General features: G+C 43.9%; 1 protein-coding gene across 2 annotated transcripts; it reads left to right on the top strand.

Moving 5' to 3' along the window:
• The first annotated feature begins 79 nt into the window (after positions 1-79).
• Positions 80-22,664, top strand: hnf4g (hepatocyte nuclear factor 4, gamma). Of its 2 annotated transcripts, none has more exons than XM_064949295.1 (10): positions 80-273; positions 5,154-5,319; positions 6,849-6,943; positions 7,516-7,622; positions 7,729-7,884; positions 8,183-8,270; positions 8,799-8,951; positions 15,264-15,500; positions 21,147-21,266; positions 21,718-22,664. In XM_064949295.1, the coding sequence occupies exons 2-10, from the start codon at positions 5,159-5,161 to the stop codon at positions 21,825-21,827; spliced, it is 1,227 nt and encodes a 408-aa protein (XP_064805367.1). In that variant the 5' UTR covers positions 80-273; positions 5,154-5,158; the 3' UTR covers positions 21,828-22,664. The 2 variants fall into 2 exon arrangements, with proteins under 2 accessions (XP_064805367.1, XP_064805365.1); XM_064949293.1 differs by lacking the exon at positions 80-273 and adding an exon at positions 2,761-4,163.
• Positions 22,665-26,036: the final 3,372 nt, after the last annotated feature.

Here is a 26,036-nt window from a genome sequence, read left to right as displayed (position 1 = left end):
TAGTTACTGTTTAACGTCCCCACCCAACTTTCAGTTTGTTTAGTAAATCGATGTAATGAGAGCCTATGCCGGCACCATCAAATGTGTCGCTCAATGAATTATAGGCCCATAGCTTTCCCTTCCAACCTTCCGTGTGTTGTTGCAACTCCTCGCCCACGACTCTCCCATTTCGTGCGGTGACACCGTGGGACAAGTGTCGCTTCAAAGCTGGTGGCTAGTTTACAGGTGGACTCTGTTGAATTAATGTACATAGCTGACGGACAACAAAAAAAGGTAAGCGGTCTCATTTGAAAATATAAAGAATGAACACATGATGTTTGTAGCCTACATCGTATACAGTGACATTATCACAGCGATGATAATTAACTTTGTTGAGTATTCAAAGGTGAGACATCAGCTGCGTTCGTACCTTCCCTTGTCGGTTCAGCTGTATTTGGGTCGTAGCGCTCCAACGGGAGACATTGACTTGTCACGTGGTGCTGTGTTTGTCTAGTGGGGTGTTACCCCACCTGCACAGGATAGGACAGGACAGGTAGGCTAGATTATGGGAGTTACAGTATGAGTGAGCTAGCTCTCAGGTAGCCGAGCCTATGTCCCATAGACATAAAACAGAACCTTTCCATTAATTGCCTACTAAAATAAATATAGTTCATGTAGTTCATTCCGAGGAGAATAAACCATTCCCCAAATAGAACAACTAAAGAGGGTGGTAGTTGGGCTACGCCATAGCTTACTTTACTTGTGTGAATTGTAAAACTGTGTGAAGTTGGAACTTCCTCATACAGTTCCATAAAACATTTGTTTGCATATGGCTGTAGTCAACCTCGTTCTCAATGCATGTAGACCTACCTACCCATCAACTGTAGAGCTAGACCATGACTTCCTTATATTTGAACAATGTTTTTAAAGGATCATTTAATCAATTCAATGCCTTTGATATGAGACCATTGGCCCTCAGTGAGAAGATGAAAGGATGACACCAGCTTGAGATAGTGAAAGTGTAATATTCAAGATATTCTGTTCAAAGTAATCTAAAAGTTGGAATGCTGCAACCTTTGCTAATATCTAAATTGGATAATTAAGTAATAAGGCACGAGGGGGTGGGGTATATGGCCAATATACCACACCCCTCATGCCTTATTGATGTTATAAACTGGTTACCAACGTAATTGGAGCAGTATGGATAAATGTTTTGTCATACCCGTGGTATATGGTCTGATATACTACGGCTGTCAGCCAATCAGCATTCAGGACTCGAACCACTCAGTTTATAATGTAGAATAATCTCCCCTGGTTGGAAGAGAGAGACGGTATGTACACAATACAGGTGTTTTCTTGTGGTAAAACAGATAAGATATCTTTGTTGCACACAGGATGGTAAAGATCACATGATAACCAATTTCACATTCTCTACTTGAACTAAAAGGTACTTTTTAATTGGTTTCATCAGACTCACTTCTAATGACAATCTCTAAAGGAAGACCAAGATAGCTCCATATTTTTTGCATTGTGTGTGGTTGTATACCTGTGTTTAAAAGGTTTGAAATGTCAAACAGACAGATAGGGTTTTGAGTGTTTCACACAGTGCTAGCCTGTTAGCTCTGGGTTTAATGGCCCTGCTGTAGTGTTTTAGTTGCTAACACACCAACCAGACATGTGACTACAGTGCGTGTGCTCCGGGAGAAACAGGCATTGATGCTAGGCAGCAGAGACAGACACTGTAATATGGTTCGGCTGCTGTGTTTGAAAAGAAAGCTCTGTTTGTTGCTAATGTCATGAAGCAAACACACTTCCACTAGCATGGTCTTCATCAGGTAACCTTATGGGTGATGTTATTGACGTTTGTCTCTCTCTCTCTCTCTCATACACACACACACACACACACACACACACACACACACACACACACACACACACACACACACACACACACACACACACACACACACACACACACACACACACACACACACACACACACACACACAAAAAACTCCTTTCTTTCTCTCTCTCTCTCTCTCTATGTAGGTATGCACTTGGTAGTGGATTAATGAAATAGATGTAGGATCTTAATTTGAGCCAGTTTGCAACAGCAGAAAAATTATCCTGTAGCAACAGGACATTTGAATTAATGGACATTTCTTTGTAGGGGTTGATATTTTTTTGTCAGGGCAAATCAATTCTGAAATGTCAAAGTGGAATTACAAACTTTAGAAGCCTTTTAAAAACAAATGCTAGTTTGCATTTTCTGCTGTGCAGGAAAATTCTCAGTAATTAAATGTTGATCAAATGAAGATCCTACATTTGTATGTGCCATTAGGAGACATTTACCACAGTTAGATTAACTGCTCTCAGTATACTGTATATCCCCACACCCTCCTTCCTACCATCGTGATTATTGCCCTAATCATAAACGGAATGATGCAGGCCATTCAATTATGTTAGATTCATTATATTACCTCAATCAGATTGCATTCAATCTCTAACGGAGGTATTTAGTGCAGGGAAACTATGTGAATAGTGGGAGTAGAGGGTCAACTATGTCTTGTTTATGATCAGCAATACAAAAGGATAGAAGGAAGTGAATGGGAGTCAGTGGCTGGTATCAGTGGTGTTTTTCTCTGTGCTCTGCCTCCCTGTAGATTAGATGCTGTTGTATTGCTCTGCCATTGATTAGATTAGGCAGGCTATGGAGGCCACAGAATCCTGGCCACAAACACACACACCTAATGATATCGTCACCACCTTGTCAAACTTGCCAATATGTCTCACAAACAGAGAATATCTATCTCTCCCCTATCTCTCCAACTCTGTGATAAGTGAGGGAAAAAAGGACAGATAAAAGAAAGAGATAAGTAATGTGCAACTAGGTGAGATGCCTTCGTCAAGGCCCACCCACTTTCGTTGTAGGTGACCAATCAAATGGCAGGTACCTTAGGTTACCTTCTGCACTCCGAAAGGTGGACGAACTGTGTGACAGAAGAAGAAGGTGAAGAAGAAGGTTAAGAAGAAGAAGAAGGTGACGAAGAAGAATGTGAAGAAGAAGAAGGTGAAGAAGGTCAAGAAGAATGTGAAGAAGAAGGTGGTGAAGAAGAATAAGAAGAAAGAAGAAAGAAATAGACAGAAAGTGATAGCGAAAGAAATTGGAACAAAAAAACATAGAGAAAGACGGGCAGAGAAAAAGAGAGAGAGGGAGAAGAGCCAGTAAAAGGATAGAGAGAGAGAGAGAGAGAGAGAGACTGACAGAGGGAAAGAGAGAGAGGGAGAAGAGCCAGTAAAAGGATAGAGAGAGAGAGAGACTGACAGGGGAAAGAGAGAGAGGGAGAAGAGCCAGTAAAAGGATAGAGAGAGAGAGAGACTGACAGGGGAAAGAGAGAGAGGGAGAAGAGCAAGTAAAAGGATAGAGAGAGTGAGAGAGAGACTGACAGAGGGAAGAGAGAGGGAGAAGAGCCAGTAAAAGGATAGAGAGAGAGAGAGAGAGAGAGCGACTGACAGAGGGAAAGAGAGAGAGGGAGAAGAGCCAGTAAAAGGATAGAGAGAGAGAGAGAGAGAGAGAGAGCGACTGACAGAGGGAAAGAGAGAGAGGGAGAAGAGCCAGTAAAAGGATAGAGAGAGAGAGAGAGAGAGCGACTGACAGAGGGAAAGAGAGAGAGGGAGAAGAGCCAGTAAAAGGATAGAGAGAGAGAGAGACTGACAGAGGGAAAGAGAGAGAGGGAGAAGAGCCAGTAAAAGGATAGAGAGAGAGAGAGAGAGAGAGCGACTGACAGAGGGAAAGAGAGAGAGGGAGAAGAGCCAGTAAAAGGATAGAGAGAGAGAGAGAGAGAGAGCGACTGACAGAGGGAAAGAGAGAGAGGGAGAAGAGCCAGTAAAAGGATAGAGAGAGAGAGAGACTGACAGAGGGAAAGAGAGAGAGGGAGAAGAGCCAGTAAAAGGATAGAGAGAGAGAGAGACTGACAGAGGGAAAGAGAGGGAGAAGAGCCAGTAAAAGGATAGAGAGAGAGAGAGAGACTGACAGAGGGAAAGAGAGAGAGGGATGAAGTATCCGTCTGTGTCAGTGAGTAACTCTCTGTTGGACATGGATGTAGCCAACTACAGTGAGGGACTGGACCCAACGTACAGCAGCCTGGGCTTCGATCATGCTGACGTCCTCTATGGTGGGGGAGGTGAGTGGACCCACACGCACACAAACACACACACACAAACACACGCATAGTTTACATACGTAGACATGTAGCTTGTCATTCTACTTATACACTCACACTCATTACTGCACTTAAAAAAACAGTTGAATATTGCATTTATCCATGAATGAATAATCCATGATTGGTAAGAGGTCTGTTAGGATGTGAATCTCAGTGTGTCATAAAGACAGGTTCATTGTGGGCCTACAGTTAGAGGACAGTAAGAGGAGAAGTTGTCACCTCAACACGTTGATGGATAAAAGGAAAGTTGGTCAAACATTGACTTTCTTCTCTCTGGCATTGTCAAGATGTATTCCTCCTCCTTGGACGTGGTTGGCGTATGCAATCATCTTTCTGGTGTGTTTTTGTTGCTATATTTATAAGTCTTGATCTCATGGTTTTGGTCTTGACATCACATGGGGTTTGGGTCTGGGTCCCAATACGCTGGTTCTTGTTCTAAGTCTGGGTCTGTGGAGGTTGGAACTTGGTCTGGTTCTGAGTTTTGAAGGCTCATCTTATCTCTGGAGCCATGTAGATATAGAAAAACTAGATCAACCCTAACCCTGCATGGTTTTGGAGTGAGGTTTAATATTATTGCTGTCCTTCACATGTATTCCAGATAAAAGCACCAAAAGCTTTCCTAATCAAGCCAATTCCCTATCTGTCACCATACAGATACCAGTCAGCCTGTACAGATCTGAATCCCCACTGAGTCCTTCTCTTCCTTTGTCAAGATGCCTTGATTTCACATGCACAAAGGAATGATTGATTCTCTATTTCAATTGAGGAGGTTTTCTGATGCCAAGAGGATGTGTGTGTGTGTGTTCATGTTTGTGTGTGTGTGTGTGTGTGTACATGCATGATGGGTAACCTTTTCTGAGGCCATAAAACTTGTATTAGCTCCCTGCACTAATACCTATAAACTTCAGCTCAGTGGTCTAACCCAGTCTTTGGATAATGTGTGTGTTCCAGACAGTATGCCAGCGGAGCCGGGCCTGTCCCAGGCAGATGTTGGGAACTCTAACTGTGCCATATGTGGAGACAAGGCTACAGGGAAACACTATGGAGCTTCCAGCTGTGATGGATGTAAAGGGTTCTTCAGGCGCTCCATACGCAAGAACCACATCTACTCCTGCAGGTAGGGGAGTGTGTGTTTGTGTTTCCAGCCTATAGCTGCAACTACCAGAGCCTATGTCTACACTAACACACACAATATTAACATTACACTCCTGCAGGTAGGGGAGTGTGTGTTTGTGTTTCCAGCCTATAGCTGCAACTACCAGAGCCTTTGTCTACACTAACACACACAATATTAACATTACACTCCTGCAGGTAGGGGAGTGTGTGTTTCTGTTTCCAGCCTATAGCTGCAACTACCAGAGCCTATGTCTACACTAACACACACAATATTAACATTACACTCCTGCAGGTAGGGGAGTGTGTGTTTGTGTTTCCAGCCTATAGCTGCAACTACCAGAGCCTTTGTCTACACTAACACACACAATATTAACATTACACTCCTGCAGGTAGGGGAGTGTGTGTTTGTGTTTCCAGCCTATAGCTGTAACTACCAGAGCCTATGTCTACACTAACACACACAATATTAACATTACACTCCTGCAGGTAGGGGAGTGTGTGTTTGTGTTTCCAGCCTATAGCTGCAGCTACCAGAGCCTATGTCTACACTAACACACACAATATTAACATTACACTCCTGCAGGTAGGGGAGTGTGTGTTTGTGTTTCCAGCCTATAGCTGCAGCTACCAGAGCCTATGTCTACACTAACACACACAATATTAACATTACACTCCTGCAGGTAGGGGAGTGTGTGTTTGTGTTTCCAGCCTATAGCTGCAACTACCAGAGCCTATGTCTACACTAACACACACAATATTAACATTACACTCCTGCAGGTAGGGGAGTGTGTGTTTGTTTTTCCAGCCTATAGCTGCAACTACCAGAGCCTTTGTCTACACTAACACACACAATATTAACATTACACTCCTGCAGGTAGGGGAGTGTGTGTTTGTGTTTCCAGCCTATAGCTGCAACTACCAGAGCCTATGTCTACACTAACACACACAATATTAACATTACACTCCTGCAGGTAGGGGAGTGTGTGTTTGTGTTTCCAGCCTATAGCTGCAACTACCAGAGCCTATGTCTACACTAACACACACAATATTAACATTACACTCCTGCAGGTAGGGGAGTGTGTGTTTGTGTTTCCAGCCTATAGCTGCAACTACCAGAGCCTTTGTCTACACTAACACACACAATATTAACATTACACTCCTGCAGGTAGGGGAGTGTGTGTTTGTGTTTCCAGCCTATAGCTGCAACTACCAGAGCCTATGTCTACACTAACACACACAATATTAACATTACACTCCTGCAGGTACAGTACACTCTTAGAAAAAAGGTGCTATCTAGAACCGACAAGGGTTCTTCGGAACCCTTTTTGGTGCCAGGCAGAACCTTTTGGGGTTCCATGACTTTCCACAGAGGGTTCTACCTGGAACCAAAAAGGGTTCTCCTATGGGGACAGCAGAAACCCCCTTGTGGAACCTTTTTTTCTAAGAGTGTAGTCATACTGCAACCAACAGAACTACAAGGTTGGCCCATAGAGTTAAGATATTGACAGTAACCTGTCTGTGCGTCTCCAGGTTTAACCGTCAGTGTGTGGTGGACAAGGACAAGAGGAACCAGTGTCGGTACTGCAGGCTCCACAAGTGTTTCAGAGCTGGCATGAAGAAAGAAGGTTGGCCACATCAAACCATCAGTATTACTGAATACCAATAGAATATGGCACTCATCTCCATCATTGTGCAGGCTTTTGTTCCAGCACTAGGTCTGTACTCACAAATTAAACAAATCAAGCAGTCAGTGTGAGGAGGGCATCAGGGCTGGGAGGCTGAAACCAGGATTGCCATGAGCTAAACATGATTATTCAGAGAACACTGTGTTTATGACGGATATCAGAAAAGGATTGTGTGTGTGTTTGTGTGTGTGTGTGTTTATGGGCCCTGTAACCTTGGCAGAGAGCTTTATGACACCCAATCATGTGCCTTTCAGACATGTTGTTCAGTGCTGCTATTGGTTAACTTTTGACTTCACCTCTACACAGCCTGTTCTCCTGCATGGTTTGGTCAGAACTAAAAGTCAGCTATTCAAATGATTATTATGACATTGTAGCAAATTCCGGGGATAGGCAAACTATATTTGTTTCTCAGTCCTATACCTTAGATTCTGGAAATGGTAACATGGTAATATCATATTAATAGCTCTGATCTGATGTGTGTGTGTGTGTGTGTGTGTTTGTGTGTATTTCAGCGGTTCAGAATGAGAGAGATCGAATCAGCTCCAGAAGAAACATTCAGGACAATCAGGATCTCCCACCTATCACTGTTCTGGCCCAGGCAGAGTCACTGTCTCAACAGGTAAAACGCACCCGCACCCGCACCTGCACACACAAACACGTACACACACACATCATCAGTGTTTCCAATCATCTGCATGACTACTCATTCTCTCTCCCCACTCTAGATCAGTGTATCCAGTCCCAGGGGTGCAGTAGATGTGTCAGAACAGAAGTCAGCTGGTGTGGGTGATGTCTGTGACTCCATGAGACAACAGCTGCTAGTGCTGGTGGAATGGGCCAAATACATCCCTGCCTTTGGTGAGCTGCCCTTGGATGACCAGGTAAGCAACCTGACTAGTCCGGGCGTAGCTACATGACCAACTAATAGTGACTGGAACTAAAACAAAACAGTGGTCATCAAAGTTATGCCACGACTCTTCTAAAGCCTTTTGAATGTGCTTGTGACCTTCCAGGAACACAAAGTAATGGATCTAGCTTTAGTTCGTAGCTAATGGTTTAGATTCAAATGAGTCTTGAACTGAGATATGTGTGTAGCCTGTGATTGGTTACTCATGTCATTGTTTCTCACCCTGTGTGTGTTTCCTGTGTCTGTGTCTCTCTGTGTGTGTGTTTGTCCAGGTGAGTCTGCTCAGGGCTCATGCAGGGGAACAACTTCTACTAGGGGTCGCCAAGAGGTCAATGCCTTACAAGGACTTCCTGCTTCTTGGTAAGAACTGACCAATCACCTCTCACCTTTATGCCTCAGTAACACCCAATCAGAACCTGTTATACTGCCGTGCTAAGCTTGATTTAAAGCTGACATATCAAGGCCAACAGGTCGGTTGCCCTGTAAGACTGTTATACAACCAGATAATCATTGACTCAAGTCTTTGGAGGCCCCTGACTTAAACATGTTTTATCAGACAGAAAGACATGGAAGACACTTTTTGTGGATCGCCACCTACAGATGATTTGTAGATGGTAAAATTATCAAAATAATTGATAAGTAATGTAAATGGGGATTAGAAGTGACATGCTTCAAGTACATTCACCTACACACACATACACACACACACACACACACACACACACACACACACACACACACACACACACACACACACACACACACACACACACACACACACACACACACATATACATCCCCCGCAACATGTGGAGAAACACACACTCAACCCCCTACCCCTCTCCCAAAACACACATTTCCGTCCCCCTCCCCTCTCTCCCTCTCCAGGTAATGGGTGTGTGATCCATGGTAGCAGTGCGGAGCCGGACATCGGTCGTGTAGCTAACCGTGTTCTAGATGAGCTGGTCCTGCCCTTCCAGGACATCCAGATAGATGACCATGAGTATGCTGCTCTCAAGGCCATTGTCTTCTTTGACCCCGGTAAGCACTTTAACAACCCGACTCAGGCAGCCTTCCACTTTTACACACCCATATACCACACAATAGCTTCCGTATTCAACCAAACAAAGTTGATTTGAATGGTTTTGTTAATCATTGACACGTGACTGTTCTCTGTTGCCTCTGTTTCAGCAGACGCCAAAAAGCGTATCATATCATATCAAAAATGGCGCCGGAGGAGATGGCTGCCGTTTTATTTGTATTTGTTTTTATTCCACCTTTATTTAACCAGGTAGGCAAGTTGAGAACAAGTTCTCATTTACAATTGCGACCTGGCCAAGATAAAGCAAAGCAGTTCGACACATACAACAACACAGAGTTACACATGGAGTAAAACAAACATACAGTCAATAATGCAGTATAAATAAGTCTATATACGATGTGAGCAAATGAGGTGAGATAAGGGAGGTAAAGGCACAAAAAATACCATCGGTGGCGAAGTGAATGCAATATAGCAAGTAAAACACTGGAATGGTAGATTTGCAGTGGAAGAATGTGCAAGGTAGAGATAGAAATAATGGGGTGCAAAGGAGCAAAATAAATAAATAAATACAGTAGGGGGAGAGGTAGTTGGGCTAAATTATTTTTGGGCTAAATTATAGATGGGCTGTGTACAGGTGCAGTGATCTGTGAGCTGCTCTGACAGCTGATGCTTAAAGCTAGTGAGGGAGATTTGTTTCCAGTTTCAGAGATTTTTGTAGTTTGTTCCAGTCATTGGCAGCAGAGAACTGGAAGGAGAGGCGGCCAAAGGAAGAATTGGTTTTGGGGGTGACCAGAGAGATATACCTGCTGGAGTGTGTGCTACAGGTGGGTGCTGCTATGGTGACCAGCGAGCTGAGATAAAGCGGGGCTTTACCTAGCAGGGTCTTGTAGATGACCTGGAGCCAGTGGGTTTGGCGAAGAGTATGAAGCGAGAGCCAGCCAACGAGAGCGTACAGGTCGCAGTGGTCGGTAGTATATGGGGCTTTGGTGACAAAACGGATGACACTGTGATAGACTTCATCCAATTTATTGAGTAGGGTATTGGAGGCTATTTTGTAAATGACAACGCGGAAGTCGAGTATCGGTGGGATAGTCAGTTTTACGAGGGTATGTTTGGCAGCATCAGTGAAGGATGCTTTGTTGTGAAATAGGAAGCCAGTTCTAGATTTAACTTTGGATTGGAGATGTTTGATGTGAGTCTGGAAGGAGAGTTTACAGTCTAACCAGACATCTAGGTATTTGTAGTTGTCCACCACGTTCAGAGTAGTGATGTTGGACAGACAGGCAGGTGCAGGCATCGATTGGTTGAAGAGCATGCATATAGTTTTACTTGTATTTAAGAGCAATTGGAGGCCACGGAAGGAGAGTTGTATGGCATTGACGCTTGCCTGGAGGGTTGTTAACACAGTGTCCAAAGAAGGGCCAGAAGTATACAGAATGGTGTCGTCTGCGTAGAGGTGGATCAGAGACTCACCAGCAGCAAGAGTGACATCATTGATGTATACAGAGAAGAGAGTCGGTCCAAGAATTGAACCCTGTGGCACCCCCATAGAGACTGCCAGAGGCCCGGACAATAGGCCCTCCGATTTGACACACTGAACTCTATCAGAGAAGTTGTTGGTGAACCAGGAGAGGCAATCATTTGAGAAACCAAGGCTTTCGAGTCTGCCGATGAGGATGTGGTGATTGACAGAGTCGAAAGCCTTGGCCAGGTCAATGATTACGGCTGGCCAGGTCAATGAATACGGCTGCACAGTATTGTTTCTTGTTGATGGCGGTTAAGATATTGTTTAGGACCTTGAACGTGGCTGAGGTGCACCAATGACCAGCTCTGAAACCAGATTGCATAGCGGAGAAGGTATGGTGGGATTCGAAATGGTCAGTAATCTGTTTGTTCACTTGGCTTTCGAAGGGTATGGGCTCCTAACCAACTGTCCTATTTTGTTACTTTTTTTGTAACTTATTTTTTTAACTTATTTTGTACATACTGTTGCTGCTACCGTATCTTATGACTTCTGGACATTAGAACAGCAATTACTCACCTCGAACTGAATAAATATTTTTTCTTTAACGAGTCCAACGCAAAGGATATTTGCATGAAGAAAAGATGGAGAAAAAGGGGGCGGATGTCGGGGTGCCTTCTGAGAATCCGTAGGCAAGTGAGTAAACTTCTACTACCATCCGTTCTATTGGCCAACGTGCAATCACTGGAAAACAAAATGGATGTTATACGATCAAAACTATCCTACTAACGGAACATTGAAAACTGTAATATCTTATGTTTCACTGAGTCGTTGCTGAACGACGACACGGATAATATAGAGATGGCAGGATTTTCCATGCGGCGTCAGGACAGAGAAGTTACGTCTTGTAAGACGAGGGATGGGGGTGTGTGTCTATTTCTCAATAACAGCTGATGCGCGATGTCTAATATTAAAGAAGTTTTGAGGTATTGCTCGTCTGAGGAAGAGTACCTCGTGATAAGCTGTCGACCACACAATCTACCAAGAGAGTGCTCATCTATATTATTCATAGCCGTCTATATACCACCACAAACCGATGCTGGCACTAAGACCGCACTCAACCAGCTGTATAAGGCCATAAGCAAACAATAAAATGCTCATCCAGAAATGGAGCTCCTAGTGGCCGGGGACTTTAATGCGGGCAAACTTAAATACGTTTTACCTAATTTTTACCAGCATGTCACATGTGCAACCAGAGGGGGAAAAAAACTCTACACCACCTTTACTACACACAGAGAGACGCATAGAAATCTCTCTCTCATCCTCCATTTGGCAAATCTGACCATAATTCTATCATCCTGATTCCTGCTTACAAGCAAAAACTAAAGCTGGAAGTAACAGTGACTCGCTCAATACGGAAATGGTCAGATGACGCGGATGGTATGCTACAGAAATGTTTTGCTAGCACAGACTAGAATATGTTCCCGGGATTCATGGTCAATAACTGCATCAATGACGTCGTCCCCACAGTGACCGTACGTACATATCCCAACCAGAAGCCATGGATTACAGGCAACATCCGCATTGAGCTAAAGGCAACCACTTTCAAGGAGTGGGGCACTAATCCGGACGCTTATAAGAAATCCCGCTATGCCCTCAGACAAACCATCAAACAGGCGAAGTGTCAATACAGAACTAAGATAGAATCCTACAACACCGGCTCTGACGCTCGTCAGATGTGGCAGGGCATCAAAACTATTACGGACTACAAAGGGAATCTCATTAACAGCATCATCTTGGATACCTTAGACACACTCCAATTCACATTCCGCCCCAACAGATCCACAGATGACGCAATCTCAATTGCACTCCACACTGCCCTTTCCCACCTGGACAAAAGGAATACCTATGTGAGAATGCTGTTCATTGACTAAAGCTCAGCATTAGTGCCCACAAAGCTCAACACTAAGCTAAGGACCCTGGGACTGAACACCTCCCTCTGCAACTGGATCCTGAACTTCCTGACAGGCCGCCCCCAGGTGGTAAGGGTAGGCAACAACATGTCTGCCACGCTGATCGTCAACACTGGGTCCCAACAGGGGTGTGTGCTTAGTCCCCTCCTGTACACCCTGTTCACCCACGACTGCATGGCTAAACACTTCTCCAACACTATCGTTAAGTTTGCTGACGACACAACAGTGGTAGGCCTGATTACTGACAACGATGAGACAGTCTATAGGGAGGAGGTCAGTGACTGCCAGGACAACAACCTCTCTCTCAATATGAACAAGACAAAGGAGCTGATTGTGGACTAAAGGAAAATGCGGGCCAAACGGGCCCCCATTAACATCTACGGGGCTGTAGTGGAGCGGGTCGAGAGTTTCATGTTCCTTGCTGACCACATCACTAACGAACAATCATGGTCCAAACACACCAAGACAGTCGTAAAGAGGGCACGACAACACCTTTTCCCCCTCAGGAGACTAAAAAGATTTGGCATGGGTCCCCAGATCCTCAAAAAGTTATACAACTGGACCATTGAGAGCATCCTGACCAGTTGCATCACCGCCTGGTAATGGCAACTGCTTCGCATTTGACCTTAAGTTGCTACACAGAGTAGTGTGTACGACCCAGTACATCACTGGGGCCAGGCTTCCTGCCATCCAGGACCGACATTTGAAGTCGGAAATTTACATACACCTTAGCCAAATACATTTAAACTCAGTATTTTCACAATTCCTGACATTTAATCCTAGTAAAAATTCCCTGTCCTAGTTCAGTTAGGATCACCACTTTATTTTAAGAATGTGAAATGTCAGAATAATAGTAGAGAGAATGATTTATTTCAGATTTGATTTCTTTCATCACATTCCCAGTGGGTCAGAAGTTTACATACACTCAATTAGTATTTGGTAGCATTGCCTTTAGATTGTTTAACTTGGGTCAAACATTTCGGATAACCTTCCACAAGTTTCCCACAATAAGTTGGGTGAGTTTTGGCCCATACCTCCTGACAGAGCTGGTGTAACTCAGATTTGTAGGCCTCCTTTCTCGCACAAGCTTTTTCAGTTCTGCCCACACATTTTATATAGGATTGAGGTCAGGGCTTTGTGATGGCCACTTCAATACCTTGACTTTGTTGTCCTTAAGCCATTTTGACACAACTTTGGAAGTATGCTTGGGGTCATTGCCATTTGGAAGACCCATTTGCGACCAAGCTTTAACTTCCTGACTGAGGTCTTGAAATTTTGCTTCAATATATCCATATAATTTTCCTCCCTCATGATGCCATCTATTTTGTGAAGTGCACCAGTCCCTCCAGCAGCAAAGCACCCCCACAACATGATGCTGCCACCCCTGTGCTTCACGGTTGGGATGGTGTTATTTGGCTTGCAAGCCTCCCCCTTTTCCTCCAAACATAATGATGGTCATTATGGCCAAAGAGTTCTATTTTTGTTTCATCAGACCAGAGGACATTTCTTCAAAAAGTACGATCTTTGTCCCCATGTGCAGTTGCAAACCGTAGTCTGGCTTTTTTATGGCTGTTTTGGAGCAGTGGCTTCTTCCTTGCTGAGCGGCCTTTCAGGTTACGTCGATATAGGACTTGTTTTACTGTGGATATAGATACTTTTGTACCGGTTTCCTCCAGCATCTTCACAATGCCCTTTGCTGTTGTTCTGAGATTGATTTGCACTTTACGTACCAAAGTACATTCATCTCTAGGAGACAGAACGTGTCTCCTTCCTGAGCGGTATGATGGCTGCGTGGTGTTTATACTTGCGTACTATTGTTTGTACAGATAAACGTGGTACCTTCAGGCGTTTGGAAATTGCTCCAAATGATGAACCAAACTTGTGGAGGTCTATAATGTTTTTCTGAGGTCTTGGGTGATTTCTTTTTATTTTCCCATTATGTCAAGCAAAGAGGCACTGAGTTTAAAGGTAGGCCTTGAAATACATCCACAGGTACACCTCCAATTGACTAAAATGTCAATTAGCCTACCAGAAGCTTCGAAAGCTATGACATAATTTTCTGGAATTTTCCAAGCTGTTTAAAGGCACAGTCAACTTAGTGTATGTAAACTTCTGACCAACTAGAATTGTGATAAAGTTAAATAATCTATCCGCAAACATTTGTTGGAAAAATGACTTGTGTCATGCACAAAGTAGATGTCCTAACCGACTTGCCAAAACTATAGTTTGAGTGGTTGAAAAACAGGTTTTAATGACTCCAACCTAAGTGTATGTAAACTTCCGACTTCAACTGTATGCTAGGCGGTGTCAGAGGAAAGCCCCAAAAATTGTCAAAGACTCCAGTCACCCAAGTCATAGACTGTTCCCTCTGCTACCGCATGGCAGGCGGTACCGGAGCACCAAGTCCTCGGACCAAAAGGCTCCTTAACAGTTTCTACCCCCAATCCATAAGACTGCTGAACAATTAATCAAATGGCCACCAGGACTATTTACATTGACACCCCCTCATTTGTTTTTAAACTGCTGCTACTCGCTGTTTATTATCTATGCATAGTCACTTTATCCCTACCAACATGTACAAATTCCCTCAACTAACCGGTATCCCTGCACATTGACTCGTCACCGGTACCGCCTGTATTTAGCCTCGCTATTGTTATTTTATTGGGTTACTTTTTTTATTTTTTACTTTAGTTTATTTGGTAAATATTTTCTAAACTCTTTCTTTAACTGCATTGTTGGTTAAGGGCTTGTAAGTAAGCATTTCACGGTAAGGCCTACACTTGTATTCGGTGCATGTGACAAATAAAGTTAGATTTGATTTGATTCACGTATCCTTTGTCTCCCGCCATCATCGTTCCATCCCTCCTTCTCTCCAGATGCCAAGTCTCTGCGTGACCCGTCTAAGATCAAGGCGATGCGTCTGCAGGTCCAGATGAGTCTAGAGGACTATATTAACGACCGTCAGTATGACTCCAGAGGGAGGTTTGGAGAGCTGCTGCTCCTGCTGCCTACTCTACAGTCCATCACCTGGCAGTTGATAGAACAACTGCAGTTTGTTAAACTCTGTGGCCTGGCCAAGATAGACAACCTTCTGCACGAGATGCTGCTGGGAGGTGAGTCTATGTATGATAACATACAGGGTTGGGTAGGTTACTTTCTAAATGTAATCCATTAAAGTAATTGTAATCAGTAACGTAACTTGTGGATTACCCAAACTCAGTAATGTAATCTGATTACATTCTGTTACTTTTAGATTACTTTCCCCTTAAGAGGCATTAGAAGAAGACAAAAATGTATGTTACCAATTGAACAACATCTATTGCAGGATAAATCAATGTTAAAGTTTACATAGCTGGCCATATATGGATGTTCAATTTTACTTTATTTATTTAATTTTTATGTAACTAGGCAAATCAGTGAATAAAATGTCTTATTTACAATGACAGCCTACCAAAAGGCAAAAGACCTGCGGGCGTGACGGGGACTGGGATTAGATAAAAAAAATATATACAAATATAGGACAACACACATCACGACAATGAGACAACACAACACTACATAAAGAGAGACCTAAGACAATAACATAGCAAGGCAGCAACACATGACAACACAGCACGGTAGCAACACAACATGACAACAACATGGTTGCAACACATCATGGTAGCAGCACAAAACATGGTACAAACATTATTAGGCACAGTCAACAGCACAAAGGGCAAGAATGTAGAAACAACAATACATCACACAAAGCAGCCACAACTGTCAGTAAGAGTGTCCATGATTGAGTCTTTGAATGAAGAGATTGAGATAAAACTGTCTAGTTTGAGTATTTGTTGCAGCTCGTTCCAGTCGCTAGCCTCAGAGAATGGAAAAGACGAGCAACCCAGGGATGTGTGTGCTTTGGGGACATTTAACAGAATGTGTGTTGTAGGTGTTGTATGTGGTGTGGCGTACATCAGGTCAGCCACCAGGGGGAGAGTCGTCGAGGCCTGGTGACAGACAGAGTATACATCGAGGCGATGGCTCGTGCCAGGTCTTGACGGGCTCTCCGCCCAGGACTAATTGGGGCTGATTGGGGAGTTGGTGAGTAATCAAGGGCTGATTGCTCACCAGCTGTACAAGCCCCATAAAGCTGCCAGAAGGGCAGCACACAGGAGAGGACTGGGTAAGGTAAGGTAAGGTGACTTCCGTGTAGTTGGAGACGGAGCCCGCGCTAAAGCGAGTTTGAGTTTGTGTACCCGACAGGATACAGCAAGACCCGGAGCCCAGAAGACGGTATCCCGGAAAGGGTCTCATGGGGGAGACATATCCTCTTCTTTTGATTTATTATTTAATAAACACCCTTGAAACCGAGCTAATCATACTATGTCCATGTCTGATCTGTGTAAACGTCTTCACCCAACCCCCTGGTCTGCCACAGTGGATAGGGGGGAGTGAGGCCTAAGAGGGTTATATAAATAAGCATCAACCAGTGTGTCTTGCGACAGGTATACAGAGATGACCAGTTTACAGAGGAGTATAGAGTGCAGTGATGTGTCCTATAAGGAGCATTGGTGGCAAATCTGATGGCCAAATGGTAAAGAACATCGAGCTGCTCGAGAGCACCCTTACCTGCTGATCTATAAATTATGTCTCTGTAATCTAGCATGGGTAGGATGGAATCAGGGTTAGTTTGGCAGCTGGGGTGAAAGAGGAGCAATTACGATACAGGAAACCCAGTTTAGATGTAACTTTATCCTGCAGCTTTGATATGTGCTGAGAGAAGGACAATGCACCGTCTAGCCATACTCCCAAGTACTTGTATGAGGTGACTAACTCAATCTCTAAACCCTCAGAGGTAGTAATCACACCTGTGGGGAGAGGGGCATTCTTCTTACCAAACCACATAACCTTTGTTTGAAGGTGTTCAGAACAAGGTTAAGGGTAGAGAAAGCTTGTTGGACACTAAGAAAGCTTTGTTGTAGAGCATTTAACACAAAATCTGGGGAGGGGCCAGCTGAGTATAGGACTATATCATCTGCATATAAATGGATGAGAGAGCTTCCTACTGCCTGAGCTAGGTTGTTGATGTAAATTGAGAAGTGCGTGGGGTCTAGGATTGAGCCTTGGAGTACTCCCTTGGTGACAGGCAGTGGCTGAGACAACAGATTTTCTGACTTTATACATTGCACTCTTTGAGAGAGGTAGTTGGGGGGGGTACCTGTACCAGACAGGGGGAGACAAGCCAGGGCAAACGGTGTACAGATCGACAGGTGGAATCCAAGCATCAGTGCAGCAGGCAATGGGAGTAGATGTCACCGACTTGGGAGAAGCTTATATTTCTGGAGGCAGATTTCTTGTAGAAAATGCCAGTGGATGGTCTTTGAACAGCTGGAGGGGGCTTCAAGGCCTTTGGATCTGGGTGGGGTAGCCTGCCATTTGTTGGGCTCAAAGGCTTCGACACCTCTCTCTTCACACATCAGTGCTAATTGAAGTTGTATCCCTTTGTCCTAGCAAAGCTTGGTAGCCTGACCATTCAGTCCTTATTAAGTAAAATATATAATTGTAATGTATTTTTCTTCTTGGCTTTTGAAAGTAAAACAACTGCTTCAGACTAAGCATTACTCACTCAGCTCCAGGTTGGATGGGGTTTTCAGGTCTCTGCTTGTTTGCCAGAGCATTTTATGTATAGTTTGGGAATAATAATCCTTGAATGTAAGAACCACGACACCATTCTGTATACTTCTGGCCCCTCCTTGGACACTGTGTTAACTAACCTCCAGACGAGCTTCTATGCCATACAACTCTCCTTCCGTGGCCTCCAACTGCTCTTAAACGCAAGTAAAACTAAATGCATGCTTTTCAATTGATCGCTGCCTGCACCTGCTCGCCCGTCCAGCATCACTACTCTGGACGGTTCTGACTTAGAATACGTGGACAACTACAGATACCTGGGTGTCTGGTTAGACTGTTTACTCTCCTTCCAGACTCACGTTAAGCATCTCCAATCCAAAATGAAATCTAGAATTGGCTTCCTATATCGCAACAAAGCATCCTTCACTCATGCTGCCAAACATACCCTCGTAAAACTGACCATCCAACCGATCCTCGACTTCGGTGATGTCATCTATAAAATAGCCTCCAACACTCTACTCAACAAACTGGATGCAGTCTATCACAGTGCCATCAGTTTTGTCACCAAAGCCCCATACAACTACCCACCATTGCGACCTGTATGCTCTCGTTGGTTGGCCCTCGCTTCATACTCGTCGCCAAACCCACTGGCTACAGGTTATCTACAAGTCTCTGCTAGGTAAAGCCCCGCCTTATCTCAACTCACTGGTCACCATAGCAGCACCCACTCGTAGCACACGCTCCAGCAGGTATATCTCACTGGTCAACCCCAAAGCCAATTCCTCTTTTGGTCGTCTTTCCATCCAGTTCTCTGCTGCCAATGACTGGAACAAACTGCAAAAATCTCTGAAGCTGGAGACTCACATCTCCCTCACTAGCTTTAAGCACCAGCTGTCAGGGCAGTTTACAGATCACTGCACCTGTACCTAGCCTATCTGTAAACAGCCCATCTATCTACCTACCTCATTCCCATACTGATATTTATTTATTTTGCTCCTTTGCACCCCAGTATCTCTACCTGCACATTCATCTTCTGCCGATCTACCATTCCAGTGTTTAATTGCTATATTGTAATTACTTCGCCACCATGGCCTATTTATTTCCTTAACTTACCTCATTTGCACTCACTGTATATAGACTTTTTGTTTTCTTCTGTTCTACTGTATTATTGACTGTATGTTTTGTTTATTCCATGTGTAACTCTGTGTTGTTGTATGTGTTGAATTGCTACGCTTTATCTTGGCCAGGTTGCAGTTGCAAATGAGAACTTGTTCTCAACTAGCCTACCTGGTTAAATAAAGGTGTTCTCAACTAGCCTACCTGGTTAAATAAAGGTGTTCTCAACTAGCCTACCTGGTTAAATAAAGGTGAAAAAAGAAGCCATGTAATTCCATCCAAAATCAGGTCGTGGGTTTGGAGTTTTAATTTAGAGTGAAGGTTATGTTGAGGAGGGTAGTATCCTGTATATGTCCTGGTGACATAGTGAAGGTTATGTCCTGGTGACATAGTGAAGGTTATGTTGTTTATGGTAGCATCCTGTATATGTCCTGGTGACATAGTGAAGGTTATGTTGTTTAGGGTAGCATCCTGTATATGTCCTGGTTACATAGTGAGGTCATGTTGTTTAGGGCAGCATCCTGTATATGTCCTGGTGACATAGTGAAGGTTATGTTGTTTAGGGTAGCATCCTGTATATGTCCTGGTGACATAGTGAAGGTTATGTTGTTTAGGGTAGCATCCTGTATATGTCCTGGTGACATAGTGAAGGTTATGTTGTTTAGGGTAGCATCCTGTATATGTCCTGGTGACATAGTGAAGGTTATGTTGTTTAGGGTAGCATCCTATATATGTCCTGGTGACATAGTGAAGGTTATGTTGTTTAGGGTAGCATCCTGTATGTGTCCTGGTAACATAGTGAAGGGTATGTTGTTTAGGGTAGAATCCTGTATATGTCCTTGCCAAAAAATCTAAATTTGTTTAACTCTAAATCTATCTATTTTTAAGTGTTTTCTACTACATTTATTTATCGCTTTCTACTACATTTATTTATTATAATTTTATTTTTATTTTACTAGGCAATTAAGTTAAGAACAAATAATTATTTACAATGACGGCCTAGGAACAGGAGAAGAATGACAGATTTTTACCTTGTCATCTCGGGGATTCGATCCAGCAACCTTCCGATGACAGGCCCAACACTGTAACCACTAGGCTACCTGCCGCCCTACATATCATAATAATCCGATCAGAATTCCAGTCATTCCAATAAATGTTATACACCTTGATCTTCAAGAACAGGACTTGGAGATATGGAAGTATAGATTAGCCAAAAATATTTTATTTATTTATCGGCATGAATTAGATTGAACAAAAAACTTTAATTCCATGGGCTGTGATCTGCACTGTGCAGCTGTTGAATGAGCACATTTTTCACTGGCTGTCCACTGGTTTCAAAAACAATGATTGATAGGCAGTTTAAACTTCGTGAATTCAACCATTATTGGGTTCAAATACACCTTTAGATTTGTGAACAGTCATCCACAACAACCACAATCCATAAGGTGCAAATAGCTAAATGAGAGAGCAGCAGTGTGATTCACATCAATGCGCTTTGTAGATATCAATAATAAGTGATATCCGTATCGCCGTTGACTACACCACTGCTGTCATTCTTACCTCCAAGCGTTTATTCAAGATGGATAATCTTTGGATGCCGACAGCAGTTGCACCATTGGAAGACATAGCTTGGACTGTAGCCTACAAAAGCCTATTACTGCTCTTTTCCCACAATCCATCACATTTGGTGTGTCATTATAGTGGTCTCTGACTTGTTGTCAGACTCGCTTAGGTGGAACAAACTTAAAGTAATCATCTAGTTGTTCAAATGTATCTGTAATCTGATTACAATATTTTTGCTGGTAACGTAACGGATTACAGTTACTGTTTTTTGTAATCCCTTTAAATGTAACAGATTACATGTAATTCGTTACTCCCCAACCCTGATAACATAACATCAATAATATTGATAAGCAATATAGATGTTATTACACTACTTGGAGGTGGGTAGTAGAGTGTACATTAACAGTGGACACAAGCAAATATATTTTCCTGTGTGCTGATTGGCTGGTTTGTCTGTTTATCTCCAGGTCTGGCGGCAGAGCCCGCCCACCTGCACCACCCAGGCCACACCCAGTTAGCCCAGGACCCTCTGACTGGACACACACTGGTCATCAGCACTATGCCTGCTACACACACTACTCAGATAGGTAAAATACACAACAACACACACTGGTCATCAGCACTATGCCTGCTACACACACTACTCAGATAGGTAAAATACACACCTACACACACTGGTCATCAGCACTATGCCTGCTACACACACTACTCAGATAGGTAAAATACACACCTACACACACTGGTCATCAGCACTATGCCTGCTACACACACTACTCAGATAGGTAAAATACACACCTACACACACAAGCATGCACGCAGTTGTTTCTCCAGTAGGTAAGATTCATGAGCATTCACAGGCAAGCGTTCATTATATGCCACAATGACTGCTCCATATTACTCTTTCTGCCCCTCTGGTGTGAGGCTCATCTTTCTCTCTTTCTCTCTCTCTCTCTCTGTCTCTCTCCCTCTCCCTCTCCCTCTCCCTCTCCCTCTCCCTCTCCCTCTCCCTCTCCCTCTCTCTCTCTGCACCGTCTCCAGACACTCCTATCCCGTCTCCGCCTCAGGTTGCAGAGAAGTCCTCTCCTAGCCCCTCCCTCCTCCTGGCTCCACCCCTCCCACACAGACATACCACCGAATCCCCACTCTGAGTGTACAGCACCTGCCCCCACCACCAAATAACCAAACAAACAAAACATACTGTTTGTTCACTAAGAATGCAGCCAAAAAAATAGCAGAAAGCCTTTTCTATGGTCCAAATCCGAATTTGAGATCTACACCTGTATAACTTGTAAATGAAAAAACTTGAATTTGGATCTCAAGTTTGCATTCTGCCCTATGCTTGTAAATGTGTAAAATGTTCAATGTTCCCTCCCCTATTCAGTGCCATAGGTTTTCACTCCAATTCGGTAGTCTTTATAGTTCGGTAGCATCTTTATAAATCATTAGATTATTCCTAAAGTCGGAGCCTCTCTTATCGTGGTGTAATTGTGAGTGTATGTGAGCTTTCTGTAGGCTCATCGTTGAATATGGAGCAAGAGATTTGCTAATCAGCATGTACTTTACTTTATATACAGTATGCGTTACTTAAAGTGCACTTATTAGTAGTGGACTGTGTCTGGAACACATGATTGTCTGTTAATATTAATGTTCACGTGTTGCCATGTTGCTTGTGGTGTGGTGCTTTACAAATACACAAACTGGAGTATACTGTATTTGTCAATAATATAATTAACCGTACATTTAGTTCCTAATCAACTTTTCAGTGTCTTTCAGTCTTTTGAGATTACTGTTATAATATGAAATTATATGAAAATGTTCACATTTTGTGTAAATTCAATTGTTTGTATGTCAGAACTATCATATTGACCTTCTAAACTGTCAAATAGTGTATACAAATTAGACAATGTAAGCTATATTTTGTAACTGTATATTCTGATAAAAACAGAACACTATTTTCAATTAATTATAACCTAAGCTATACGTTGCATTTTGTACGCTCTTGCATGAACATGGACAAAGTTATGATAAATGAGGTGTGTGTTTATGGCTGTCTGGGTTATGAGGTGTATGTTTATGGCTGTCTGGGTTATGAGGTGTGTGTTTATGGCTGTATTGGTCTGGGATATGTGGTGTGTGTTTATGGCTGTATTGGTCTGGGATATGAGGTGTGTGTTTATGGCTGTATTGGTCTGGGTTATGAGGTGTGTGTTTATGGCTGTATTGGTCTGGGATATGAGGTGTGTGTTTATGGCTGTATTGGTCTGGGATATGAGGTGTGTGTTTATGGCTGTATTGGTCTGGGTTATGAGGTGTGTGTTTATGGCTGTATTGGTCTGGGATATGAGGTGTGTGTTTATGGCTGTATTGGTCTGGGTTATGAGGTGTGTGTTTATGGCTGTATTGGTCTGGGATATGAGGTGTGTGTTTATGGCTGTATTGGTCTGGGTTATGAGGTGTGTGTTTATGGCTGTATTGGTCTGGGATATGAGGTGTGTGTTTATGGCTATATTGGTCTGGGATATGCTCATATATTTGTTGACATGAGTTGAGTGAAAGTTGATTCTAGCTGATGCTCAATTTGGCCCCTCATCTAAAAGAAAATGAGAAAACACAACCATAGTGTGTATATAGATGTACCTCCATATATACTCATACTGAATGTTTCAGTGTGAAATGTGGTATGTTTACATAGATGTACCTCCACATATACTCATACTGAATGTTTTAGTGTGAAATTTGGTATGTATACATAGATGCCTGACCTATTCCACTGTGTGTGTGTGTCTGTTTGTGAGCCTGTGAGGGAGATGATGGTGTCTGAAATGAACATGGTTAAATCTCTCTATCAACTCTATAATGAAGTAGGAAACATTGTCAGGTTAAAACAACATTGCATGGTGTGTGTGTATGGCTGTGGGTGTATGTGTGTATGTGGGTATATGTCTGTGTGCCGGGACGTCAGGCACCCATTATTTTAGAGGAGGCAGTAAGTACGTGAGGATGGGGGGCTGGTCCGGAGAGGGGGTTGGTCCGGAGGGATGGCTGTTCCGGAGGGGGGGGGGGGGTTGGTCCGGAGGGATGGCTGTTCCGGAGAGGGGGTTGGTCCGGAGGGATGGCTGTTCCGGAGAGGGGTTGGTCCGGAGGGATGGCTGTTCCGGAGGGGGGTTGGTCCGGAGGGATGGCTGTTCCGGAGGGGGGGTTGGTCCGGAGGGATGGCTGTTCCGGAGAGGGGGTTGGTCCGGAGGGATGGCTGTTCCGGAGAGGGGGTTGGTCCGGAGGGATGGCTGTTCCGGAGAGGGGGTTGGTCCGGAGGGATGGCTGTTCCGGAGATGGGGTTGGTCCGGAGGGATGGCTGTTCCGGAGATGGGGTTGGTCTGGAGGGATGGCTGTTCCGGAGATGGGGTTGGTCTGGAGGGATGGCTGTTCCGGAGATGGGGTTGGTCCGGAGGGATGGCTGTTCCGGAGATGGGGTTGGTCTGGAGGGATGGCTGTTCCGGAGATGGGGTTGGTCCGGAGGGATGGCTGTTCCGGAGAGGGGGTTGGTCCGGAGGGATGGCTGTTCCGGAGAGGGGGTTGGTCCGGAGGGATGGCTGTTCCGGAGAGGGGGTTGGTCCAGAGGGATGGCTGTTCCGGAGAGGGGTTGGTCCGGAGGGATGGCTGTTCCGGAGCTGGGGTTGGTCTGGAGGGATGGCTGTTCCGGAGGGGGGGGGGGTTGGTCCGGAGGGATGGCTGTTCCGGAGAGGGGGTTGGTCCGGAGGGATGGCTGTTCCGGAGAGGGGGTTGGTCCGGAGGGATGGCTGTTCCGGAGATGGGGTTGGTCTGGAGGGATGGCTGTTCCGGAGATGGGGTTGGTCCGGAGGGATGGCTGTTCCGGAGATGGGGTTGGTCCGGAAGGATGGCTTTCTGGAATCTGGAAGTTGGATAATTTTGCCTGAAACACCCTAAACAGCTTCTAGAGCCATAATCATTATGCCTAATTCTATCTAAAAAAAAATCTATGTTTATTTTTCTGCATATGTTATATTTAAGCAATAAGGCCTGAGGGAGTGTGGTATATGGCCAATATACCACGGCTAAGGGCTGTTCTTATGCATGATGCAAAGCAGAGTGTCTGGATACAGCCCTTATCCGTGGTATATTGGCCATATACCACAAACCCTGAGGTGCCTTATTGCTGTTATAAACTGGTTACTAATGTAATTAGAGCAGTAGAAATATTTTTGGGTTATACCCATGGTGGTATTCAGCCAATCAGCATTCAGGGCTCGAACCACCCAGTTTATAATAGCTAAGATAGTTGGACAAGCTACTCTAACTTGATTGATAGCCTAAAATGACTTGTTAGCTGCTTATGAGGTTAGAAGATTGGGAACCTTTCTAGCTGGTTAGCTAAAGACAACTTTATAAAATTGCTTAGTGGCTAGTATTGCAGAGAAACAACAAAACATTTTAGTTTTATTTATTCATCAAGAAGTAATCAAATGGCTACAGAGCTTGATCACATTCATGAGCCCATTACCAGAAGCTAAAATCAAATCAAATGCTGTGTGTGTCACTCTACTCTCTCTCTCTCCAGTCAGGGTGCCCCCTCTTAATTATGATAAAACGTGGGTTATTAATTTAACATCTGAAAAAAAACACACAAAAAAACAGGACAAATCTGACAGGGTACGTACCATTGTGCCTCTATGGGCATGATGACACTGTGTGTGTGTATGTGATCCTGGCTCCTGGCCCTAGAAGACAAACCTGCGTGTTAGCATGCTGGTCACATATCTCATCTCAGACACCCCCACCCACGCACGCACGCACACACACCGCTCGTCTCACACTGACAGCTCTGTATTACGACCCAGCAGGCACATCTACCTGCACAGGAAGGAGGGAGGAAAGGAGGGTGAAAGGATGAAAGGAGAGAAGGAAAGATGGAGTGAAATAATCATCGTACATTTTGTCCATACCTATCTTGGTGTGGATTTGGTGAGGACGATGGCAATGGCAGAAAATTACATTCAATTAAAAAGTGCCCAATCTTCAATCGAGCCCTCCACAATATCCCCTGTGGATATGTTATATTGTACATATTCAATCCTTTTCTATACTTTATATATGCTGCTCTTTCCATGACATAGACCTACCAGGTGATCCAGATGAAAGCTATGATACCTGATTGATATCACTTGTTAAATCCACGTTAATCAGTGTAGATGAAAGGGAGGAAACAGGTTAAAGAATGATTTTCAAGCCTTGAGACAACTGAAACATGGATTGTGTATGTGTGCCATTCAGAGGATGAATAGGCAAGACAACATATTTAAGTGCGTTTGAACAGGGTATGGTATTGGGTGCAGGGAACA

Source organism: Oncorhynchus masou, chromosome 30, assembly GCF_036934945.1.
Source record: "Oncorhynchus masou masou isolate Uvic2021 chromosome 30, UVic_Omas_1.1, whole genome shotgun sequence".
Taxonomy (NCBI): domain Eukaryota; kingdom Metazoa; phylum Chordata; class Actinopteri; order Salmoniformes; family Salmonidae; genus Oncorhynchus; species Oncorhynchus masou.
This window is presented reverse-complemented; position numbering and strand designations above follow the sequence as displayed.

Excerpts from the sequence above, each read along its gene's own strand:
- hnf4g (XM_064949293.1), top strand. The coding sequence starts at position 4,034 with ATGAAGTATCCGTCTGTGTCAGTGAGTAACTCTCTGTTGGACATGGAT. Across the intron at positions 6,944-7,515 it reads AGCTGGCATGAAGAAAGAAG|CGGTTCAGAATGAGAGAGAT; the intron begins GTTGGCCACATC and ends TGTGTATTTCAG. Across the intron at positions 7,885-8,182 it reads AGCTGCCCTTGGATGACCAG|GTGAGTCTGCTCAGGGCTCA; the intron begins GTAAGCAACCTG and ends GTGTTTGTCCAG.